This window comes from Knufia obscura, assembly GCF_036327395.1.
Source record: "Knufia obscura strain CCFEE 5817 isolate CBS 148926 chromosome Unknown scaffold_15, whole genome shotgun sequence".
Lineage (NCBI taxonomy): Eukaryota > Fungi > Ascomycota > Eurotiomycetes > Chaetothyriales > Trichomeriaceae > Knufia > Knufia obscura.
The window spans coordinates 478,901-497,984 of NW_027042701.1; the positions used below are offsets into that span (position 1 = coordinate 478,901).

The 19,084-nt window shown below is 51.5% G+C and overlaps 11 protein-coding genes across 11 annotated transcripts; 8 read left to right on the top strand and 3 right to left on the bottom strand.

The window, feature by feature from the left end:
• Positions 1 to 727: 727 nt before the first annotated feature.
• Positions 728 to 1,320, top strand: CUP5_2 (vacuolar ATPase V0 domain subunit c; the record flags this gene model as incomplete). Its single annotated transcript, XM_064878405.1, has 3 exons — positions 728 to 757; positions 804 to 933; positions 983 to 1,320. 3 exons carry the CDS (start codon positions 728 to 730, stop codon positions 1,318 to 1,320), a joined length of 498 nt encoding a protein of 165 aa, XP_064725973.1.
• Positions 1,321 to 2,759: 1,439 nt separating this feature from the next.
• Positions 2,760 to 4,097, bottom strand: PMZ80_010013 (uncharacterized protein; the record flags this gene model as incomplete). The annotated part of the gene is made up of 1 exon (XM_064878406.1): positions 2,760 to 4,097. One exon carries the CDS (start codon positions 4,095 to 4,097, stop codon positions 2,760 to 2,762), a length of 1,338 nt encoding a protein of 445 aa, XP_064725974.1.
• Positions 4,098 to 5,623: 1,526 nt separating this feature from the next.
• PMZ80_010014 (uncharacterized protein) lies at positions 5,624 to 6,361 on the top strand (the record flags this gene model as incomplete). The annotated part of the gene is made up of 1 exon (XM_064878407.1): positions 5,624 to 6,361. One exon carries the CDS (start codon positions 5,624 to 5,626, stop codon positions 6,359 to 6,361), a length of 738 nt encoding a protein of 245 aa, XP_064725975.1.
• Positions 6,362 to 6,900: 539 nt separating this feature from the next.
• PMZ80_010015 (uncharacterized protein) lies at positions 6,901 to 8,043 on the bottom strand (the record flags this gene model as incomplete). The annotated part of the gene is made up of 1 exon (XM_064878408.1): positions 6,901 to 8,043. The coding sequence occupies one exon, from the start codon at positions 8,041 to 8,043 to the stop codon at positions 6,901 to 6,903; it is 1,143 nt and encodes a 380-aa protein (XP_064725976.1).
• Positions 8,044 to 8,273: 230 nt separating this feature from the next.
• PMZ80_010016 (uncharacterized protein) lies at positions 8,274 to 11,041 on the top strand (the record flags this gene model as incomplete). Its single annotated transcript, XM_064878409.1, has 4 exons — positions 8,274 to 8,328; positions 9,297 to 9,543; positions 9,595 to 10,024; positions 10,073 to 11,041. The coding sequence occupies 4 exons, from the start codon at positions 8,274 to 8,276 to the stop codon at positions 11,039 to 11,041; spliced, it is 1,701 nt and encodes a 566-aa protein (XP_064725977.1).
• Positions 11,042 to 11,296: 255 nt separating this feature from the next.
• PMZ80_010017 (uncharacterized protein) lies at positions 11,297 to 12,239 on the top strand (the record flags this gene model as incomplete). The annotated part of the gene is made up of 2 exons (XM_064878410.1): positions 11,297 to 11,302; positions 11,421 to 12,239. The coding sequence occupies 2 exons, from the start codon at positions 11,297 to 11,299 to the stop codon at positions 12,237 to 12,239; spliced, it is 825 nt and encodes a 274-aa protein (XP_064725978.1).
• Positions 12,240 to 12,621: 382 nt separating this feature from the next.
• PMZ80_010018 (uncharacterized protein) lies at positions 12,622 to 13,458 on the top strand (the record flags this gene model as incomplete). Its single annotated transcript, XM_064878411.1, has 2 exons — positions 12,622 to 13,041; positions 13,093 to 13,458. 2 exons carry the CDS (start codon positions 12,622 to 12,624, stop codon positions 13,456 to 13,458), a joined length of 786 nt encoding a protein of 261 aa, XP_064725979.1.
• A 403-nt stretch (positions 13,459 to 13,861) lies between these two features.
• Positions 13,862 to 14,823, top strand: PMZ80_010019 (uncharacterized protein; the record flags this gene model as incomplete). The annotated part of the gene is made up of 2 exons (XM_064878412.1): positions 13,862 to 14,465; positions 14,555 to 14,823. The coding sequence occupies 2 exons, from the start codon at positions 13,862 to 13,864 to the stop codon at positions 14,821 to 14,823; spliced, it is 873 nt and encodes a 290-aa protein (XP_064725980.1).
• Positions 14,824 to 15,100: 277 nt separating this feature from the next.
• On the top strand, positions 15,101 to 16,177 carry PMZ80_010020 (uncharacterized protein; the record flags this gene model as incomplete). The annotated part of the gene is made up of 1 exon (XM_064878413.1): positions 15,101 to 16,177. The coding sequence occupies one exon, from the start codon at positions 15,101 to 15,103 to the stop codon at positions 16,175 to 16,177; it is 1,077 nt and encodes a 358-aa protein (XP_064725981.1).
• A 51-nt stretch (positions 16,178 to 16,228) lies between these two features.
• Positions 16,229 to 17,251, bottom strand: SAM4 (AdoMet-homocysteine methyltransferase; the record flags this gene model as incomplete). Its single annotated transcript, XM_064878414.1, has 1 exon — positions 16,229 to 17,251. The coding sequence occupies one exon, from the start codon at positions 17,249 to 17,251 to the stop codon at positions 16,229 to 16,231; it is 1,023 nt and encodes a 340-aa protein (XP_064725982.1).
• Positions 17,252 to 17,894: 643 nt separating this feature from the next.
• On the top strand, positions 17,895 to 18,995 carry ARG3 (ornithine carbamoyltransferase; the record flags this gene model as incomplete). The annotated part of the gene is made up of 1 exon (XM_064878415.1): positions 17,895 to 18,995. The coding sequence occupies one exon, from the start codon at positions 17,895 to 17,897 to the stop codon at positions 18,993 to 18,995; it is 1,101 nt and encodes a 366-aa protein (XP_064725983.1).
• Between the last annotated feature and the right edge of the window lie 89 nt (positions 18,996 to 19,084).

Here is a 19,084-nt window from a genome sequence, read left to right on the forward strand (position 1 = left end):
GTTCACAGAGGTACCTGCAAGATACCGAAGGGCTCAGCCCAAGATAACAGGTGGAGGTCGCTGATGACTGGCCCATGGAAGGTTTAGCACTCGCCAGTTATCGAACACGATGCCACTTATGCCGTAAGGTTGCCCGTGTCAGGATGGAAAGTGGTATGCAGCACAATCAAGTCATGCTGTTTAGCTGTGCAATCGTTCCGGATATTGTATCAACGGCCCGCAGCAACTACGAGGTGCAAGTCACATTGACGACTGCTATGCCTTCATGCATTCGGGTACATCAGATGTACACGTTCGCAACGCATGTCAATGAACGTCCTCCTAAGCACAACCTCCGGCTAAAAGAAGACCCCAGGGTTTCGGCACGCGAATGGTAATGCGAGTACGAACGCCGAACCACCTGCGAACATCCGTGACCCAATACATGGAGCATCTAGCGTTCTTTTACCGTACATCTGAGTTCAGGACAGGCTCCTGGTTGAGCGTTCAACCGAAGGACGGTCACGTGCCACCAATTGATGAAGGAGAAATCTTGCAGCCTGAGCACCACGACATGCCAGCCAAGCAGGAAAGTGAGACAATGCCCAGCCCAGGCAGATACTAATTGACAATAAGAAAGCCATGCTGCCATGTCAAGCGCCAATGCAGCCTTACCATGTCTGTATCGCACCTTCCCGGACAGATACCTTTGCGTACTGACCACCAACCCCCCAAGATCTCAATCAGCATGGCGTCCGACAACTGTCCAGTATACTCGGTAAGACACTTCCTCAGCATTGAGCATAGAGTTAACATGCCATCAGCCCTTCTTCGGCGCCATGGGCGTCGTCTCCGCGATCGTTCTCGCAAACTTCGGCGCATCCTACGGGACCGCGAAGTCAGGAGTAGGAATCATGGCAGCTGGTGTCCTTCGCCCAGACAACATGGTTAGATGTCAGTCAAGGACACATCGTTCCTCAGCATAGTACTAATATAATCACAGCACTCACACCAGTAATCATGGCCGGTATACTTTCCATCTACGGTCTCGTGGTCAGCATTCAGATCTCACAGAATGTCTTCAATCGAGACGGCACGTCACTTGCAGTCAGCTTCATACACTTCGGCGCCGGGCTGTCAGTGGGTCTGTCTGCCCTTGCAGCAGGTTTCGCGATCGGTATCGTTGGGGATGCGGGTGTACGTGCTTTTGCGCAGCAGCCGAGGTTGTTCGTTGCTATGATTCTGATTATGATCTTCGCTGAGGTTCTGGGTTTGTATGGCATGATTGTTGCGTTGCTGCTGCTTAGCGGGACTAGCGATGCCGAGGGAATGTGTGGTTGAGCATGTTTCGAGATTTGGTTCTAGGCAGAATCATGCTTTCTCGGACTTTGGTACCGGCATGGCCGGTGGACACAAAGATTGGTCGCCTACGAATCTTCAGATAAGATAGTCCGCTGAAGACAACAATGCTGACGTGCCTTGTCAGAACATAATCGAGCTTTCCATCTCTCGAAGCTTTCTCGTCGCACACTGTGCTAAAGGATATTGCAGATCCCAAGGTTGACGACAATGTCTGGCCTCCTTGACATGAATTACCCCCTACTACTTACGACGGCGGTTGATCTTACCACCCTGGCTTTCCACACCTACCTTTACTTTCGCCGTTACCGCATGATTGATGTAGCAACCATATCAAAGAAGGCCTGGCGGACGTTCTGGGGTTTCAAGGAGCTGCAGAAGACGACAAAGCATCCGTTACGCTTCGACGACCAGGACTGTATAGTATGCTGGCAGAGTATCAGACATGAAGAGGCCACTGTCACCCACACCACGTGTCACCATAGCTTTCATGAGCACTGCTGGAAGGAATGGTTCTCGAGGCGGGATCGGGCAACGTGCGTTTATTGTCAACAAGAGGTTTGCTGATGTGGTCGTGCATAAGTTCGATGACAACGCATGAGGACGAAGTCGGTATGACTATCATCTCGAAGAACAGGAGCCAGGCAGGTGCGGCACCAACAGCGCGTGCCGACTATTGCTCACATATATGATATGGCGCTCATCGTGGTGCACTCCTTGCTGCACCTGCCTCCAATCGCCTGCACCTCGTCGTCTAGTGAGATAATTTGGCGGTAGCGTTAGGAACAATGCGTATCGTGTCAGAGTTCTCTTAGCCGCACCGATCCGTCATGGTTCCACAGACCTGGTTTCATCATGGCGAATTGAGCAGGCGTAAGAGGATGCGCACAGCTGTATCTGCAAGTTACAGGGAGTTCTCACCAGACGACGCAGTCAAGGACAGAAGGACGCGATGCTGGAAGAATAAGCAAGAATGGCAGATGCCAAGTACCACATTAGTGAACGCAACTGCAAACCGTACTACGGGGAGCCTCAAGAGTGCAGGACGACAGTCACCTACGTCTTGGCGAGAGCGCAACTGAAAGAGGCAACATAAGAGAAGCAGGTGCGGATGGGGAACGAGTCTACAGATTTATCTTGAATTACAGCGATGTGACCGCGAGCGACGTCATACAGAAGAAGCATCGTTTGATTGATTGTCATTCAGATTTCGCTCGCTGTATTTGCGGCAGATTTGTGTCAGCCTGCTTCCGGAATAAACGCGTGTTTTCACAATAGATTGTTCGCTGATGGACAGTTCTTGAACATCATCCTCTTGGTCCCGCATCTATAGATGGACAATCTGCTTTCACACTATGTTCAGTAGTTCGTCATTACCACAGGATATCGTGTTGATTGTCGGTAGCACTGCCCACATATGATCAATTCAGGTAGGCCGAGTCGGGCCACATGTCGAGATCGTGGTCCTTGAGTGCCTCGCTTGCCGCCTCCCTGACCTCGTGAGCATCCATGTTGCCTATTCGTGTCGCGTGGGCAAGCAGCCTAGTACCAATGTCTTCAAGGTTGATGCTAGCAAGCATAGTATCGACTGCTGATCTGTTTTGGAAGAAGGTCCGGAGCTTCTCGTCCGTTAGGACCATGCACTTGTAAGCAGTGGCAAGCCTCTTTCGGATCCGTGCGGCCTCTGAGTCTTGCATCGAAGTCTGCCACAGCTGATCATGATAGAAATCAAGCACCTGTTGATGTTTGATCGAAGTACCTTGAATGGAAGTGTCTCGGTCTGCATCGCGCTGAGCATCATCGGATTGTGTCTGCGTATCGTGATCATGTTCGAACTGAAGCCGATCTGCAACACCGGTAATTCCTGTCCACTTATCGATGTCATCGGCAACAACTTCCTTAATCGGCAGCCGACGTTCTTCGTCCGTCAACATCTCCTTCTTCAAAGCCTGGCCAAGCACCAGCTGAAGGACCATGCCATCTCTGCATTCGGTGTTATCGAGATTCGGATCCTCTAGGTGCGCGACTAAATCCATTGTAAGATCGTGCTGTACGTTGTACAATCCCGAGAAGAACCCCTGGTTGTTGAGAAACATCCGAAAAGGCGTTCCACTAGCTGTGATGATCTGTGTGGTAAACAGGATGGACCGACACAGACAGCTCGCCTCCAGATCGGCGTTGTTGCCCCCTTCACTTGTTAGCTCGGCCACAGGATCGCGACGCAGCCTCGATTGAAGTGCATCATCCGTCCGCATGCAGAGGTATCGGATTAGCATAAGCGCTGGAGGTGGAAGCACGACCTTCGCCAGGCCGGCAAGGTTCAAGCCATCGAAGAGCTGACGATCAGCTGCGCTCACGAAGCCACGTGTCAGGCGGAGGTTCTTGAAAGCGACGATGGCGTCTACGAGCGCCATGGCTGTGAAGTAGGCTTCGGTGTTCTCGCGATCCATAAATCCAACGAGATCGAGCCAGCGATCATGAAGCGTGACTCTTGCCCATAGAGCATGAAGCCCTTCCCATTCGTATCCACCTCTTGGTCCGATGGCATTGCCAAGTTGGTAGAAGGGAGTAAATTGTCTTCTCGCAACCATGGTAGGCAGCGCGGTAGCATGTCTTCCTCCGTCGCCCATCAGGCGGTTAAATCTGCGATTTACGCCTCTGAATTGATGGTAAGGTCGACCCTCGTATGGAACTCTTGCCAAGATCGTAAGGACAAGGTTGTCGTCCTCGCCGGTACGCGTTGCTGCCGAGTTGCACATGATGTCAATGTTCGATAGAAGTGTAGCGATGTGATCGTGGATAGTTTTCAAAGAATCTGCTAGCTGAACTTTAGCGGAGTGATTTCGAGTGACTAATTGGGACAATCGTCATTGAGGTGGTAGACTTCAACTATACTGCCGTTACGCGTTCTTTCGGAGTGTGATACGAATCGATGACTATCGAGTAGAAGTGGTGAGGACGACGAAGGATGTTATCAACGACGACGACGACGACGACGATAACGAGTGTGACTGTGATCTGTTGACTAAATTCACCGTTCCTTTAGTTACGACTGTCACAGATGATCGTTATCAGCTTAGTCGACTAGACTGGCACCAGTAAGCCACCGTTGGCGACGTTATGCCTATATAGGCATCGTCAACGAGATCTCGAATCATACGCAGCGTCGGTATGAGGGTTCGAGGCTTCGAGGGGTCGATATACAGGTTTCGATGATGAAGAACGCTGACAGCATGTAGTTGATTCCCAGCAACATTGGGGAAATCCCATGTTTGCAGACTTCTGCTATATGGTGTTGGAGAAGCGCTACCCTTGGCAAGCTCCGGTACCATGGAATACCTGGTCAGTCGTGTATCATAGACTTTCAATTCGTAATGTGCCGCAGACTGTGGTATACTGTAGTCTCCTGGTATAACAAATTTCCTTCAGGCAATCACCCAAAATCAAACACTGGTTCCAGTGAGCAAATAATCGACCCGCTCAGGCAGATACCGAAGCAACAGGCGAAGATCTATCGCAAGCACGGTACTCGTGGTTGCCACCTAGACACCTCGAAGAACTCTGGTACAGAGCTTGGCACAGCGAGACTATTGGAAAGTGCCTATTTATAATTGTCAACCTGTTCTGGATCAATGAAAGTTTCTGGATCTGAAGAACAGACGCAGTCATGGAAGATTGTACACCTTTTCATTGTAAGTCTCTTCTTCTTGCTGTCGTGCAGTGGTTCATTTCGTGGAGACATCTCCTACGAACATCGATCCGAAGTCTGCTCGTGGCGATCAGATGATTGTCGATTGATGGTACGCAACGACAATAGGATAGTATCGAAGAAAGAGCAACACAATTAGCAGAAACATGAACCATGAAGCTTGCACTAAAGTTTGGAACGCAAGTTAGAGCCAAGAATTACACTGCACAGTATTTTACGCAGCCCTAGCCGCTTCGGTCGGGCACCTGTACCAATAGCGATCTGTGCTGAACGTTGATGCGCAAGTTTCAGTATAGCAGTCAGGATGAGGTACGGACATGACATCCTTCACGCAAATCCATCATAGAGCACTGTGCAAGTGACAGATATGCGGTGATTCTCTAGGACATTGATGTTCGACGCTGCTTTGGGTCACACAGCCACCCTCGATGCTCGGGTGAGCCATCACGACAGAATGCTACCGCGGCTCGTGTGGGACTCACCTCGACACCCCTTCGTGTCGATATGCTAGGATTGCGGTCACCCTAGGGATCAAGTCGAATAGAATCGCCAAATCCGTGACAGCACAAGACACGAATGATCAGAATCTCAACAATATCGGTGTTAAGCTACGGTAAGACCGATATCCGACACGTCTTCAGTCGCTGCAACCTAAAGCAAGGCAGACCGTCGTCCTTACGTTCTAGTCATATCGTGCTGGTCTATGAGGAGGGTATAAAGTACTATCGTCTGCAGCTCAATAAAGTAATGATACAGCTCGTAAGTAAAGTCAGCCTTAGTAACAAAGATGCCGTTCCGCCACTTCCACTAGTTACCCTCGAGGACCACTTCCTCGCACCGAGCTTCGAAGACAACCCCGAAATTGCAAGGCTCTACAACTTCTTTCCTTCTCGAACCAAAGATAGCTTACGAGATCTATCCGATGCGCGCCTGGCCAATATGGACGAGGGTGGTGTCGCGGTGCAAGTGGTCTCCCACGGTCCAGGCGCCGGCAACGCAGACCAGTGCCGTGCCGCGAACGACCACCTCGCAGCTGCCATTGCCAAGCACCCGGAACGACTACGCGGCTTTGCCACGCTGTCCATGGGAGATGCTGATGCTGCTGCCAAGGAGTTTGCGCGTTGTGTGCGTGAGCTAGGGTTTGTTGGCGCGCTCATTGAGAATAACACCGGCGGCCGGCATTATGGCCACGAGCAGTTCTGGCCTGTGTTTGCTATGGCGCAGGAATTGGACGTGCCGATTTACATCCATCCTGCGTTTCCGGAGGGTGACTTTGCAGAGCATCTCAAAGGAGAATATGCTGATGTAATATAGCAATGGCGCTGGGTGCATTCGGTTGGGGCTGGCACGCTGATACAGGGTTGCACGTGCTTAAGCTGTACGCAGCAGGGCTCTTCGACCGGTTTCCGAAGCTGAAGATCGTCATTGGCCATATGGGGGAGTTCATTCCGTTCCAGCTCTCACGAATCTTGCGTACTGATAGCAGGGGCATGTCCGGCGAAAGGACACGCAATTCCAGCAGGTTTGGGATGAGAACATCTGGATCACAACGAGCGGCATGTTTGATCTGGCGCCTATGTCGTGTTTGTTGAGGGTCGCAAGATCGAGAGGATTATGTTCAGCGTGGACTTCCCGTTCTCAAATTGTGCTGATGGCGCGGAGTTCATGCAGAAGCTGGAGCAAAGTGGAATGGTCACGGCAGAGCAGTTGCAAATGATCGGACATGAGAACGCGAAGGCCTTGTTGAGGATCTGATTTTGAATTCTGACCTAAAGCGCACCAGCCTACGTGCTCATTGACGAGACATGGCTCGGGCAACAGAGTCTTGAGTTATGAAGGACACACGTTCTCTTTCATTGATCCAGATATGGCACCTTTGGCCACTCGTCTAGTCCAATCAACTTCATCTCCTCTTCTGCAGCTAGCAATATCTGGTCGGCTGCTACCAGTGCGTCGATTTCGGCATATTCCTTCTTGATTGCTGTTACAATGTCAGGAATGTTTATGTCACGAAGCAAAAGGTCTGCTTTTCGCTCGTCTTGCCACTGACGCCGGAGTAGTCTGTTGCGACGACAATGGTTTTTGAACAGGGTAGCGAGCTTTCGCTTCGTCGAATCTCTTTCATGGTCGAAGTTGCTGGGCATAGCTTCTGCTTTTGCTGCAGCGGCCGTGCTGGTCGTAGGTGGCGAAGGCAAAGGTAGTATGTGCTGTACGGCCTTGTCGAATGCAAGGTGCGAAAGCAGACCTGCTCGGTAATGGTATTGGTTAAGGTTTGGTGATTCGAGCCGGTGGCGCAGAGAGATTGCGGCTGCACAGAGACTCTGATAGAACTCTTCTCTACGAGGCGCCGCAGTAGGAAAGCCAGCTGGGGTGGTCACCATTCCCAGAAATCGCGACTCAAACAGCAGGTAGCGACAGAACCGGTTTGCTTCTCGCTCGTTCCCATCGAGTACGAAATGCGTCAGTTCACCCTCTAGATCGACCTCGAGCTCTCCTATCAAGGCCACATCGGTGAGCATGCAAACATATCGGATCAGCAACAACGCCTGTGGTGGAAGTGCCCTCCTGACAAGTTTCGACACGCCGAATGCACTCGCCGTAGCGCGATGTGTATTGCCTCGGTGGTAATTTAGCCTGAGACTACATATGACGTCGATCAGGAGGACACCGATGGTGATAACGTGACGAGGTCCTGTTGACGACAGCAGATCCACCCAGGGCTGGAGGTGCTGAGCTCTCTGCCAGAGCAACCCCAAGATTTGTCCATCAAAAGCTCCGGGGACGATAGTCTGTCGAATTTGATAGAAGTGTAAGAACTGTTGGCGAGCGATTTCAGATGATAGGGCTTTCGGGTTGTTCCTGAAGATGTCATCGAAGTACTGATTGATGGAACGGAGGATTTTGTGAGATCGATCATCGTAAGGTACCCTCGCTAGGATCATGAGCATTACCTCGGTGGGCACTTTGGATATCGGAGCAACCTGTGGAGGATTCATCTTGTCGTTGCTGACAGGGTGTCAAGTTGTTCAAGATGCTCAGAGACGATCGAGAGTATCCTCTTTCGAGCAGGTCTCTTGGTGTTGGGCGGTGATGGAAACTATATATTTATGCGCGAGAATTATTGTTGGGGGCCGCTTAATGCTCGTTGGCTACTGTGATATTGATGCGTGATATCAGATGAGGACCTGCACTGTGCCATAACGTGAGTCAAGCTGGCGTCAAGCATATGCCGTTCGACGCCGTGCCAAACGGCACCAGTGGTCTCCTGGCTGTGAAGCCTGGTTCGCATGTTCGTTGGGTAACGTGACAGTCACACTGCTCACGAGAAAGGTTCGTGTACGAACTCAGACCTGTGATTGAACGCATCCTCTTGCATCTTTACAGTGCCTGAGCATTGTTCCACCGAAGAAACATTGGCGTCATCCTGTAAGCTTGATATCTGACGGAATGAAACATAGACTGTGTTCCAGCAAAATATCATCCATCGCTCTAGCTTGCTGCATCATTTGCTCCATCAGCAAGCAGATGCAGTAAACCAGGACACGCAATCATAAGGGCAAAGAATAATTCCGTAAGCAGCAAAGATCTGGCGCGGGAACGAATACTGGTTGCTGTAGCTCAGAGAAGCTCGAGCCGATGGCAGTTGTGTCTCATACTCGGACCACTGCGGTGGTTGATCTGTATATCTGGGGCCGACGATTGACAGGCGTGAGGTGCGCGCTGCATGCTGATGGTATTGAATCTGCCACCCTTTAACTGATGGACTCACTCCATCGCCAGGGATTTGGCACTTATGTTTGCCTCAGGCAGGACATGGTGCTGATTGATGCCTGCCTGGTGAGGCATGTTAGTAGCGCGTACGACTCGCGACTGAAAGGACAACAACATCTCTTCTTCTACCTCTGTCATAAAAACCTCATGGTGTGATCTTGCGTCGAGCCATGTAGCGTGTATCTTATACAGAGGCATTGTAGTGAGTCGCAAGTCGTGCAGGAAAGCGGGGGCCGATGTCATGGAGTCCCATTGGCGAGCCACCGATAGGGAGTACATAAGTTTCCTGCTAACATGTATTGATGCGTGTGATCGCAGTGCAAGTTGTCTCCCGCCACTCGGCTCGAAGATCGTACACGCTACTGAAACGTTGACTAATTCTTCCGGGCTTAGGTAGATTTCAGGATTGTAGGCGACACTCTGGGTATCCAAAGCGAAACGGCACGTGCAAGATTGAAATCATTGAGGACCTCTATAGCAGCCGGAAAGCGGCCAGACCTCGATTATACGCCCACTACGTCAGCGCGCACGCACTTCCAGAAGTCACTCCCTCTCCATCAGATTTCCGATGGTGCAGGGTTCGTCTCAGCGGCTCATCAGTCGCCCGTGTACAAATCGCTTGAATCGAAGTACATCCTCCTCTTAGAGGCTTTGAGACATGTGAACGGCACTTTGGACTTTGCGAGGTTGGCGTACAAGGCAGGCACCAGTACTTTGAACGAGGCGTAAGCATTCTGTGATACGATGCCAAGCCGAGCATAAAACTGACCTCGCAGACGCCAGAGCCTTATCAAATTGTCACAAGATGCTGGCGGAGAGCCAATCATAATTGAAGGCAATAAGCTCGGAACAGGTCGCGATGAGTCCTCGCAGTACGCAGCGAGGACAGGCGGAGTAAGCATAGACAAAACGAATGCAGTCCAATCGAATCGAGGATCCACGAACGAAGTCTCGTCCGCTCAGATTGACAGCGCCCTTTCTATTGATTCTACCGTCCCAATTCACGAGACGCGCAGTCGAGACAACAAGCAAGCAACGCAGAGGCCCCTCATCTCCGACAATGTCACAGCGGTCGTGCTTGTGCATGAGAAAGACCTTCCAGCATATACAGTCCCGGGAACAGCCATACCGAAGATTCCTTCCAAAATGAACCCCGAAGAAGGTGTAGCGTTCCTCCTTACATGTATCGAGTCACAAAAGTGGCCAGTAAGTTTCGCGTACAACAAGATTTATAGAAGCTGATAATGACCACAGATGAAGTTTGTCGATCCCGGCAGGGCTCTCGGTCTCTCCTCACAGACTGCACAGGCTCGCTATGAACGTCTCAAGCGCACGGTAGAGTCTGGTGGTTGGCCACCAGCCAAGACTGCGAAACTCGTGCAAAGCAGAATGATACACCCTGCGGTACACCACTATCTCCTGCAACAGGAGCGAAACCTGCATAGGCCTCTTTCGAAATTCAAGCAGGAGAAGCTGAATGCTGAAGTTATCATGAAGCATATGAATGTGCCTGCAAGTGAACTGGACAGAGGATTCGTTGAAGTCTTCAACCAGGGTGACAATAGTGATGTTGAGGTACTTGAGGTGGATGAAGAACCCCCGCCGCTCATTCCGAGCTCCAGGAACGTAAAGCGCAAAGCCAGCGTTGCAACCCTAGGCGACGCACCAACGGGTAACAGCAAGAGACGGAGCATGGAAAAGCAGAGACTAAAACGTGCTGAAGAGGCGCTCGACAAGTCTGGTCGAGCCGTTTCTTCTAGTGACGATGACCATGCAGATATCAACGAACAGAACGATATGCCATGTCAAACTGAGTCTATCCCAGATAGCGAAGACGACGTCGAAATAGAGCTAGTGAAGCTAGGTCCTGCATCCCTCCAACGACTCCTTCATCCCAAGCAATGGCAGAAATCACCGGCAGCGTCAACCCGAAATCAGCATAGATGGTCACCACCGAAACGAGGGAAAGCTACATCGACAAGACCTAGCAGCGGGCGGAAGAAAAGACCAAAAGCCCGGAGGGCTTGCGATGAATGCAAAAGAACACGGAACAAGTGCACTCATGGCGAGAACGACCCGAACTCGAAGTTATATGCTTCATATGGTTATCAGCCACCACCTGCGCATTCGAGTGATGATGATAGTGGCGGTTGGGGAATTGACTTGGAGGAGGAGAAGAAGGAGGGAGGCGAGCAGGATGTTGAGGTTCTTGACCTTTGCTAGTAGACTACAGATGTATCGAAGAGAACCGTTTAAGGGTCGTTCCTCGAATGCCTGGAAGCCTGAAGTTCGAGGTCGTTCCGAACCGGAGCTACTTTTAGCGTCCGCAATCTTATCTGGCGCCCTCCACCTGACGCGCCCGTTACGCTGCTTCGTTTTCCACAATTACTCCGTACTTAACGCTCATACGCGTACTGGCACCTGTATGACCCTCTTGCAGCACAACATGCAACTCAGGTATCCCATTGGACTGTGACTATGTCTGTTCCACAAAGTGAAGCTACCTGCTAGCTTACCATGAGCTGTAGCATATTGTGCCGAATGCCCCCGACCCCAATATAGCGAACCTCTACCGTATGCGAACCGTGGTCCAACTCAGCAGTCACGATCCGCCGCGATGCGCGAAGTGATGCTGGACGATACACTCATGCTGAAAGGAGCAATGAAGTGCGTGCATGGAACACTTGATTTCGACAAGCTCGCGGTGAAGCTGAACATCTCAAATGGCGAGGCAATGAGAAAGAGATTTAGGCGGTTCTTCGAACGAGACGGTGAACCCATTAAGGTGGTGGGATGTACGCTCGGTGAGGGGAAGGGTCAGAAGTTCATCGCGACGACGGCGAATCGCTCGCGGAAGAAAGCTCTGTCAATCGATCTACAGCCGCAGGCCACTGTCGCCGAAGGTCCAGCATCGACTGCGAACGAAGACGTGGATTCAGACGATGCTAGCGACTACGAGCAGTCTATTGTCTACAGCGGCAAGCCACGATCGAAAAGACCACCACGAGCAGCCGTATTAGCTGATGAAGGGCAAGAGACAATCTCGACTTCTCCTGCTCACAATGCATCTGCCGAACCTCTTGTCAAACCTCGGCCTGCACATGCGAACATCAAGCGTAGGGCGCAGAAGAAGCCGCATAGGGTGGCTACCACACCTGCGCAACAGCCCTTGACAGATGCTTCAACAACGGACCAAGTCGAAGAAGACGACGACCACGATCCTGAGACGCCTTTCTATCGAGCGTTGCATGCAAAATTCGGCTCACACATGCAGGCCAAGAAGAGAGACAGACGCGCTGAGAAGGATCAAGAGATTGTCCCAGCAGACCTTGCGACCAGTGAAGCGAAGCGCGCAAAGGTTGATATCGAGCAGGAACTGGCTGACGAGGATGCCGAGATCGAGGTCTTCGACTTGAGCTGACAGCACGTAGAAATTTGATGGACGGCATAATACTTGAGGCACGGAAACCGACTGAAAGTGAGTACGGTTCGACATACACGCCTCGAACGCAACAACGCGCATCATCGCACCCACGGCGAGAAGCGACTCTTCGGACTGCACACAATTCGTAGCAGCACCACGAAAAGATCCATTTCTATGCCAATGCTTTCAGAAGCAGCACATACATGTCATATACGCGCTAGCTACCGGAAACCTGAGCTTTCGCGTACGAACTGCTGCGAGCCAGATATGGACACGCCAACGTGATAAAAGGATCAAGAGTGTACGAAAGCAGAGAGGCTCGCTAAACAGAAGCTGTGGTCGCTCCAGTAGCTAGAGGACCGTTGGATCATCCGGAAGAATGGAGTCCACGAATGACTTTTTGCAGTCACTGCAAGAATATGCTACAGTCGAGACACCGAAAGAGCCCACGCCCCATAACCATGAGCCTAGCATTCCTAAAAGGCCCAACTCGAGTGATCTTCCTAGCCATTCGTCGCCGGCAACCACGGCTGCACCACGTCCTTCGCGTCCCGCACGTAGGCCACTGCCACCACTTCGAGAGCGAACCGCAGCTTGGAAAGAGCTGACAAGATTGAGAGAGAAGCAAGCAAAGGCAGCCGCAAATTGGAAAGAGGTAGCAAAAGATGGGGGAAACCAATCAAAAGCAGCTGCTGCAGAAGGACCTAAATGCTACGGCGGCTACCAAATCAGGTCATACGAAAAGGCTATGGAAGATATAGCTTTTCTCTTACTATGCATTGAGGAGAAGGAAGGCAAGGTGAGTACAGCCCAATACTGTCGCTGGACGTAGCTGATAAATTGTGTGTAGATCGATTTCCATGCAGTGGGCAAACGGTTCGGAGTCATTTCCAAGTCAGCGTACCGCAAGTACCATCAGCTGAAAGATGCAATAGACCTTGACGAGGTGAAGAAAAGGAAACTCGAGGAGAAGGATGAGAGAAGCACGACCCGGAAGTCCAATGTGCAGAAGAGGCAGACAGGAAAATTGCAAGATAGAGAGACATCGACTACGATGAGTGCTGCTTCCGCTTCCGGGGAGCTCACTCGAGATGGTGAACATGAGAACTCTTCCGCAGATGTTCACGAGGGTCCTGTATTCAAGAGGGTCAAAGTCGAAGAGGATGGTGACGAGGATAGTTGTGTAGTTGTCAAGGCTGAAGTAGTTGAGCTATGAAGTACTGGCAAGATCTGAACACACATGCTCTTGATCCCGCACTGGTTTGCTATCTCATGCCACAACACGCAATTCCTGCTCGTGAAAGTGCTACTTGGAGCTAGTATGATATAGTTAATGGCCCAGGCACTCAAACGCGTCAACTGAAAGCGCGTTTCGGCGGGGCGCGCTTGTAGAAATAAGGTCTCGCGTACCTGCAGCAAAAACTGGAGAAGCCACAGAAAGCACGATATTCTCCGACCCCTTGAGCACCCTGAACACCGTCTCGTCCTTTTTAACAGCAGAGAATCGTAGCTTCGGCTCGGACCACCACTTTATTGCGCACAGAGACCGCCATCTTTCTTGTCACCGTGATCGCCCAGACGACTGACTGACTGTGCGCTTCTGAGAGAAATATCTGGAGATGCCGAAAGTGGACACCATCACGGTCTCGATCGTCGCTAAGGGCACGAGCCTACCAGAGTATGATCCACACGATGCAAAAGAGAATGAAGTTGATGGTCAAACCATCAGATACATCGAAGGAGTAGAGGGTACTGTTTTCTCGCTCAAGATAGCCCTGTCTCGTGCGACAAGATGGCGGACCGGTTACAAAGCAGCTTACCTTTACATCGACGGCAAGTATGTCGACGCCTGGCGGATCTCGCAAGAAAAGACGGGAGGTCGTCACCAAGATTGGCAGATAGATCTACACGATGTCAGGGTCCTTGAAGGCGGATCGTGGTTCAAGCGGCCGTTCATGTTCAAGCATCTCCAAACAACCGATGAGACACGAAAGCTAGAAGACTTGAAGAAAATTGCACAAGGTTTAGGCTGCATTACGGTCGAGCTCTTTGATGTCACCCGTGGTGAGATCGTGGCGACTGACGGTTATAGCGTCGCCGAGTCGGGAGCTGTACCCGAAAAGGCTCTGAAAGGTCAGCCAATCAACGTATCTGCTGGCTTTGGTCCGAAAACACCATCTTCACAAGGAAGAGAAGCGATCAGCAGTAAAACGGCGGCGGGCCGTTAGCGAAGGTTGTGTTCAAATATCGCTCAAGGCATGCTCTCCAAATACTGGATATCATACCCACGACACCTGAACCACAAGCTTTAGAAGAACGAGACATCAACACTTTGAATCCAGAAGAGATGCGACAGCTTCTGGCACAGGTGCAGGAGCAGCGAAGGCAGACGGCCGATCAGCTTGCGAGAGTCAAGCAGGAAGCAGTCAAGGTCAAGGAGGAGTTGACACCTCGAGCTGGCTCTCTCAAAAGACGATCTGTCACAGTTGACGACGACGACGGCGACGACGAGTGTATGATTGTCGAAGTCAAGAAGCGCAAGGTCGTGAAGCAGGAGGTCGATGTCCTGGACCTGACCTGAAGTTCCCGTGGTTCGGTACCACAACCGCTTTTTGGAGCACAGCGTATGCGATTCAGCGAGGTTCCAACTCTTATCACTAAATATCGAAAGGGCCTCGGATGTCTTGTGCACGTACGAATTGACAATCATCACGAGCTATTTCAACCGCTTGCTACAGCTAGCACATCAATTGCTCATTCTGGCAATTGTTTGCCAGAATATCCATCATGTTTCTTAAGCAGGATAACGGCAGCTATGTTCTCTGCCATCTTCAGAGCTCTTGCTACCAACAACAGCCATGGCTATTACAGAGGCATTTGAGGTTACGATCGTTGCTGGTGGCTCCCCATTACCAGAGTATGACGTCCCACCTGATGAAGCGCGGCACTACAAAGCTTTGGCACAGACACCTACGAACACAGTTCATAGATTGGTGGCCGTGGAAAAGAATCAGTTGTTTGCCATAAACTCTCGAGTCAGGTCTGGTTATCAGTACACTACACCTACCATTCAACACTGCGTATCATTCAATAGTACTCCGATGTACATATTTTCAGCAACCCCAACGGACAGAGGCCGTGTCGTTGACGGCGTCTTGGCCAAGGATAACCAAAGGGTTGTTAGGCGCCCTTTCAAATTCTGTCCTCTCGAGCTAAACGATGATACAATAGAGGCTGAGGATATTGAGGGCATAGCTACGAATATAGGATCCATCACTGTGCAATTCTGGCAAGCTTCGACATTTGTTGATGTACCAGATACGCTACCAGACGCAGCGCGCGAAACTGGTACCAGCATCCGTGAGCAGGCTGTCAAAGGCAGGCCAATAGATCTCCGTGTCGGTTTTGGAGACAGCATACCAGTGGATCAGTGGCCTTACCAAGCTAATACTCATAGCATGAATCAGCAGCCTTTGGCAACATTTGTCTTCATCTGTCGGACAAAGAGGGCGTTGAAACTGATGGACATCGCTCACACGAAGCCAGAGAGTATTGATGGGCATGTTCAACAGCCAGACGCCAAAAACAACGTGCTATCTCGGCGAAGTGCTGACAATATTGAAAAGCGACCAGGAAACGCCGTGAAGAGACCTAGGCCGGAGGGGAATCAACACCACGAAGACACCCCAAAGCGTCTCAAGCAAGAAGCAAGCCCAGATGGCAATGCAGAAATCCCAATTGACGACACGAAGCACGAACAGGAAGGGGTTTCTGGTGACACTGCGACCGCTCAAACCTTGATCCGCGATGGCGCGGCACGCGGCCCAACGAATGCCCTGCTTGGGAACGCCTCTGGTGATCCTGTCAGTGCCACATCAAGCGGACAAGCTTCGAAGGACATTTCTACGGCGGCCAAACAGGAGGCAGAGCTATAAGGCCTCCGCGACAGTATCATGTCAGGCAGACCACATCTGTCAATCGTTGTTCTATGTGCCGTCTATCCTCCTCCTGAGCTTTGCTATATCTTCTGGCCCCGTTTTACAACAACCTCCAACCACAATACCGCTCCACTTTCCCCTGTGCTTCACCTCTTGCACCACATCCCAGACCTGCTCAGCCCAATCACCTCCATCCTCCTTGTCGCCCACCCAAGTCTGAGTCACACTATCATACTTCTGCCCCTTGCTCCCATTCGCTGCAACCACCAACCTCGGCAACTGCACGCCCGTCCTCTCAGCCGCTTTCTCAAACTCCTTCACTAACCCCGCCAACTTCTGCACCTTAGTACAATTGATGCCCACACCCCACGGCACCAACATCTCAACACCATCCGACCACCTCCTCTCCTCAAACAAAGCCTTAACCACGTCCTCAATACTACTCCCATCCGGCAACCTATCATCCTCACCCGGAAACACACAAGTCACCCAATAAGGCTTCATAACCTTCGCATGTCGATTCACATTCGCTGCCGTCCTCACAGCCCTAACCTCATCTAACCTCGGAATCGTCTCAAAAGCAACAACATCGACCTTATCCCAACTAGCCCAGTACATCGCAATCCGCGCCACATGCCAGTGCTCCAGTTTCGTTTCATGCGCCATATCGCCGTAGTTGCCGCTGTACTCCTGGGTCGGAGACATAGTAGCGCCATATGCACCTAGACTGAGTGCTACGAGACCAGGTTGATTGTTGAATGCATGTCTGCTAATATCAACGGCTAGATCAAGGTACTGACATATCTCCTCGAAGAAGTCGATGCTTTCGCCGTCTATCACGGTGCGGGCGAAGCCATCGTGGGAGGCTTGGTATGTGGGTGTCAGCAGGATGTCTGCGCCTGCCTTGATGAAGGATTGTTGGGCACGTTCGAGGGTGTCGGGGTTTGTTAGGAGGAGGTGGGAGGACCAGAGGGGTGTGGAGGCGTCGAACTTTATGGCGTAGCTGTCTTCTAGGGTTGTGCCTAGGCCGCCGTCGAGGAGGAGGATGGGTCTGTTGAGGAGGGAGGACATGGTTGGGGAATATGTTGGGTGGAAGTGGTGGTGTTGTGAGGTTCCGAGAGCGATGTCGGCGGGATGCGATGCCGAGGAAGAGCGGATCGACGAAAGGGGTCTAGCGTGGTTGCGGGTCTTGCGTAGTACCTCATTATTTGTCGCGAGCCACACGTTGGACCTTCCAAATCTTGCATGTTGATATTTCTGTTTTCCCAGTTATCGAATTTGGCTTCTTATTCCCAGTAGCGGGTGTGAAACTCAGAACCCCGTCCTTCAAGTGTTATGATCCCCAGATCTTGTGTTCCCGAGGACTTCTGTCGAGTGCTGTTACGTCGGGAGTAGATCAAAAGCAGAAACCTGCGTAGCTATTCAAAGTGGCATGTTCCCAATCAGCTGCGATCACGGACTGGCACGAAGCATAGCCAGCGATCCTGCTTCAGACTCTCTTAGTCCTCGACAGCCATGCAAGATTTGGACTAAGCCTTGGTAGTCAAGGCCCGCTCCGCGCAACGCTAATGCAGGTGCGGCCCGAACTTGTGAAAAGGCGGAAAGAGCTTGCAGCTGCAGTTTCCTTATCTTTTTGTTTTGTACACCTCTGAGTCATGTAGCACAACCACAAACCTGCTCTTCGTGAGCTTTCTCAGCCTCAGTACTAGCCAGCATGGCTTCCCTACACTCACTTCGATCTCTGCCTCGAATTATGCAAGCAACCCGAACAGCTCGCATCGCATCACGAACCCTCTCAACCCTCCAACCCGGCAAAACCTCCACCACCGACCACCCCCGCCACTTCCTCTCCATCAAAGACCTCACACCCACCGAACTAAAAACCCTAATCAACAACGCAACAACCCACAAAAAAGCCCTCCAATCCCAAACCGCCGCCTCCGCCCATCAATCATGGCCCCTAAGCACGTCCCTCTCCGGCCGCACCATCCCCCTCCTCTTCTCCAAACGCTCAACCCGCACCCGCATCTCCACCGAGGGCGCAATAGTCGCGATGGGCGGACACCCCATGTTCCTGGGTAAAGAAGACATCCAGCTCGGGGTGAATGAGTCCCTCTATGACACATCCGTCGTGATAAGTAGTATGACGGCGGGGATTGTGGCCAGGGTGAATACGCATCAAGACATCGCGGAATTGGCGGCGAACAGTTCTGTGCCGGTGATGAATGGACTGTGTGATACGTTTCATCCCATGCAGATTATTGCGGATTTTACGTGTTTGAGTCAGAGGCTCGAGTGTGAGGCGGGCGATCTGGCGGGCATGAAAATTGCGTGGGTTGGGGATGCGAATAATGTGTTGTTTGATATGTGTATTGGGGCGGGGAAGTTGGGGGTTGAAATGGCGGTCGCCACGCCAAGTGGTTATCAGATTCCGGAGCATATCAAAGCTATGGTGCAGGAGACTGCAGGGACGAAGTTGAGGGAGACGAGCGTGCCGGAGGAGGCGGTGAGGGACGCGGATGTTATTGTGACGGATACGTGGATTTCTATGGGGCAGGAAGCGGAGAGCCAGAAGAGGTTGAGGGCGTTTGAGGGGTATCAGATTACGGAGAAGATGGCGGAGAGGGGAGGTGCGAAGAAGGATTGGAAGTTTATGCATTGTTTGCCTAGGCATAAGGAGGAGGTTGATGATGAGGTGTTTTATGGACCGAGGAGTTTAGTGTTTCCGGAAGCGCAGAATCGGCTGTGGAGTGCTATTGCTACGTTGGAGGCGTTTGTGGTAAACAAAGGGGTTATCAAGAAGACTGATGCCTGAAAGAGGCATTGTCAGAATATACCCAGGAGTCTTGTTGCGTGATCCTTTTATCCACAACCTGGCACGGCTGGGTGGTCGCTGAAATCCAC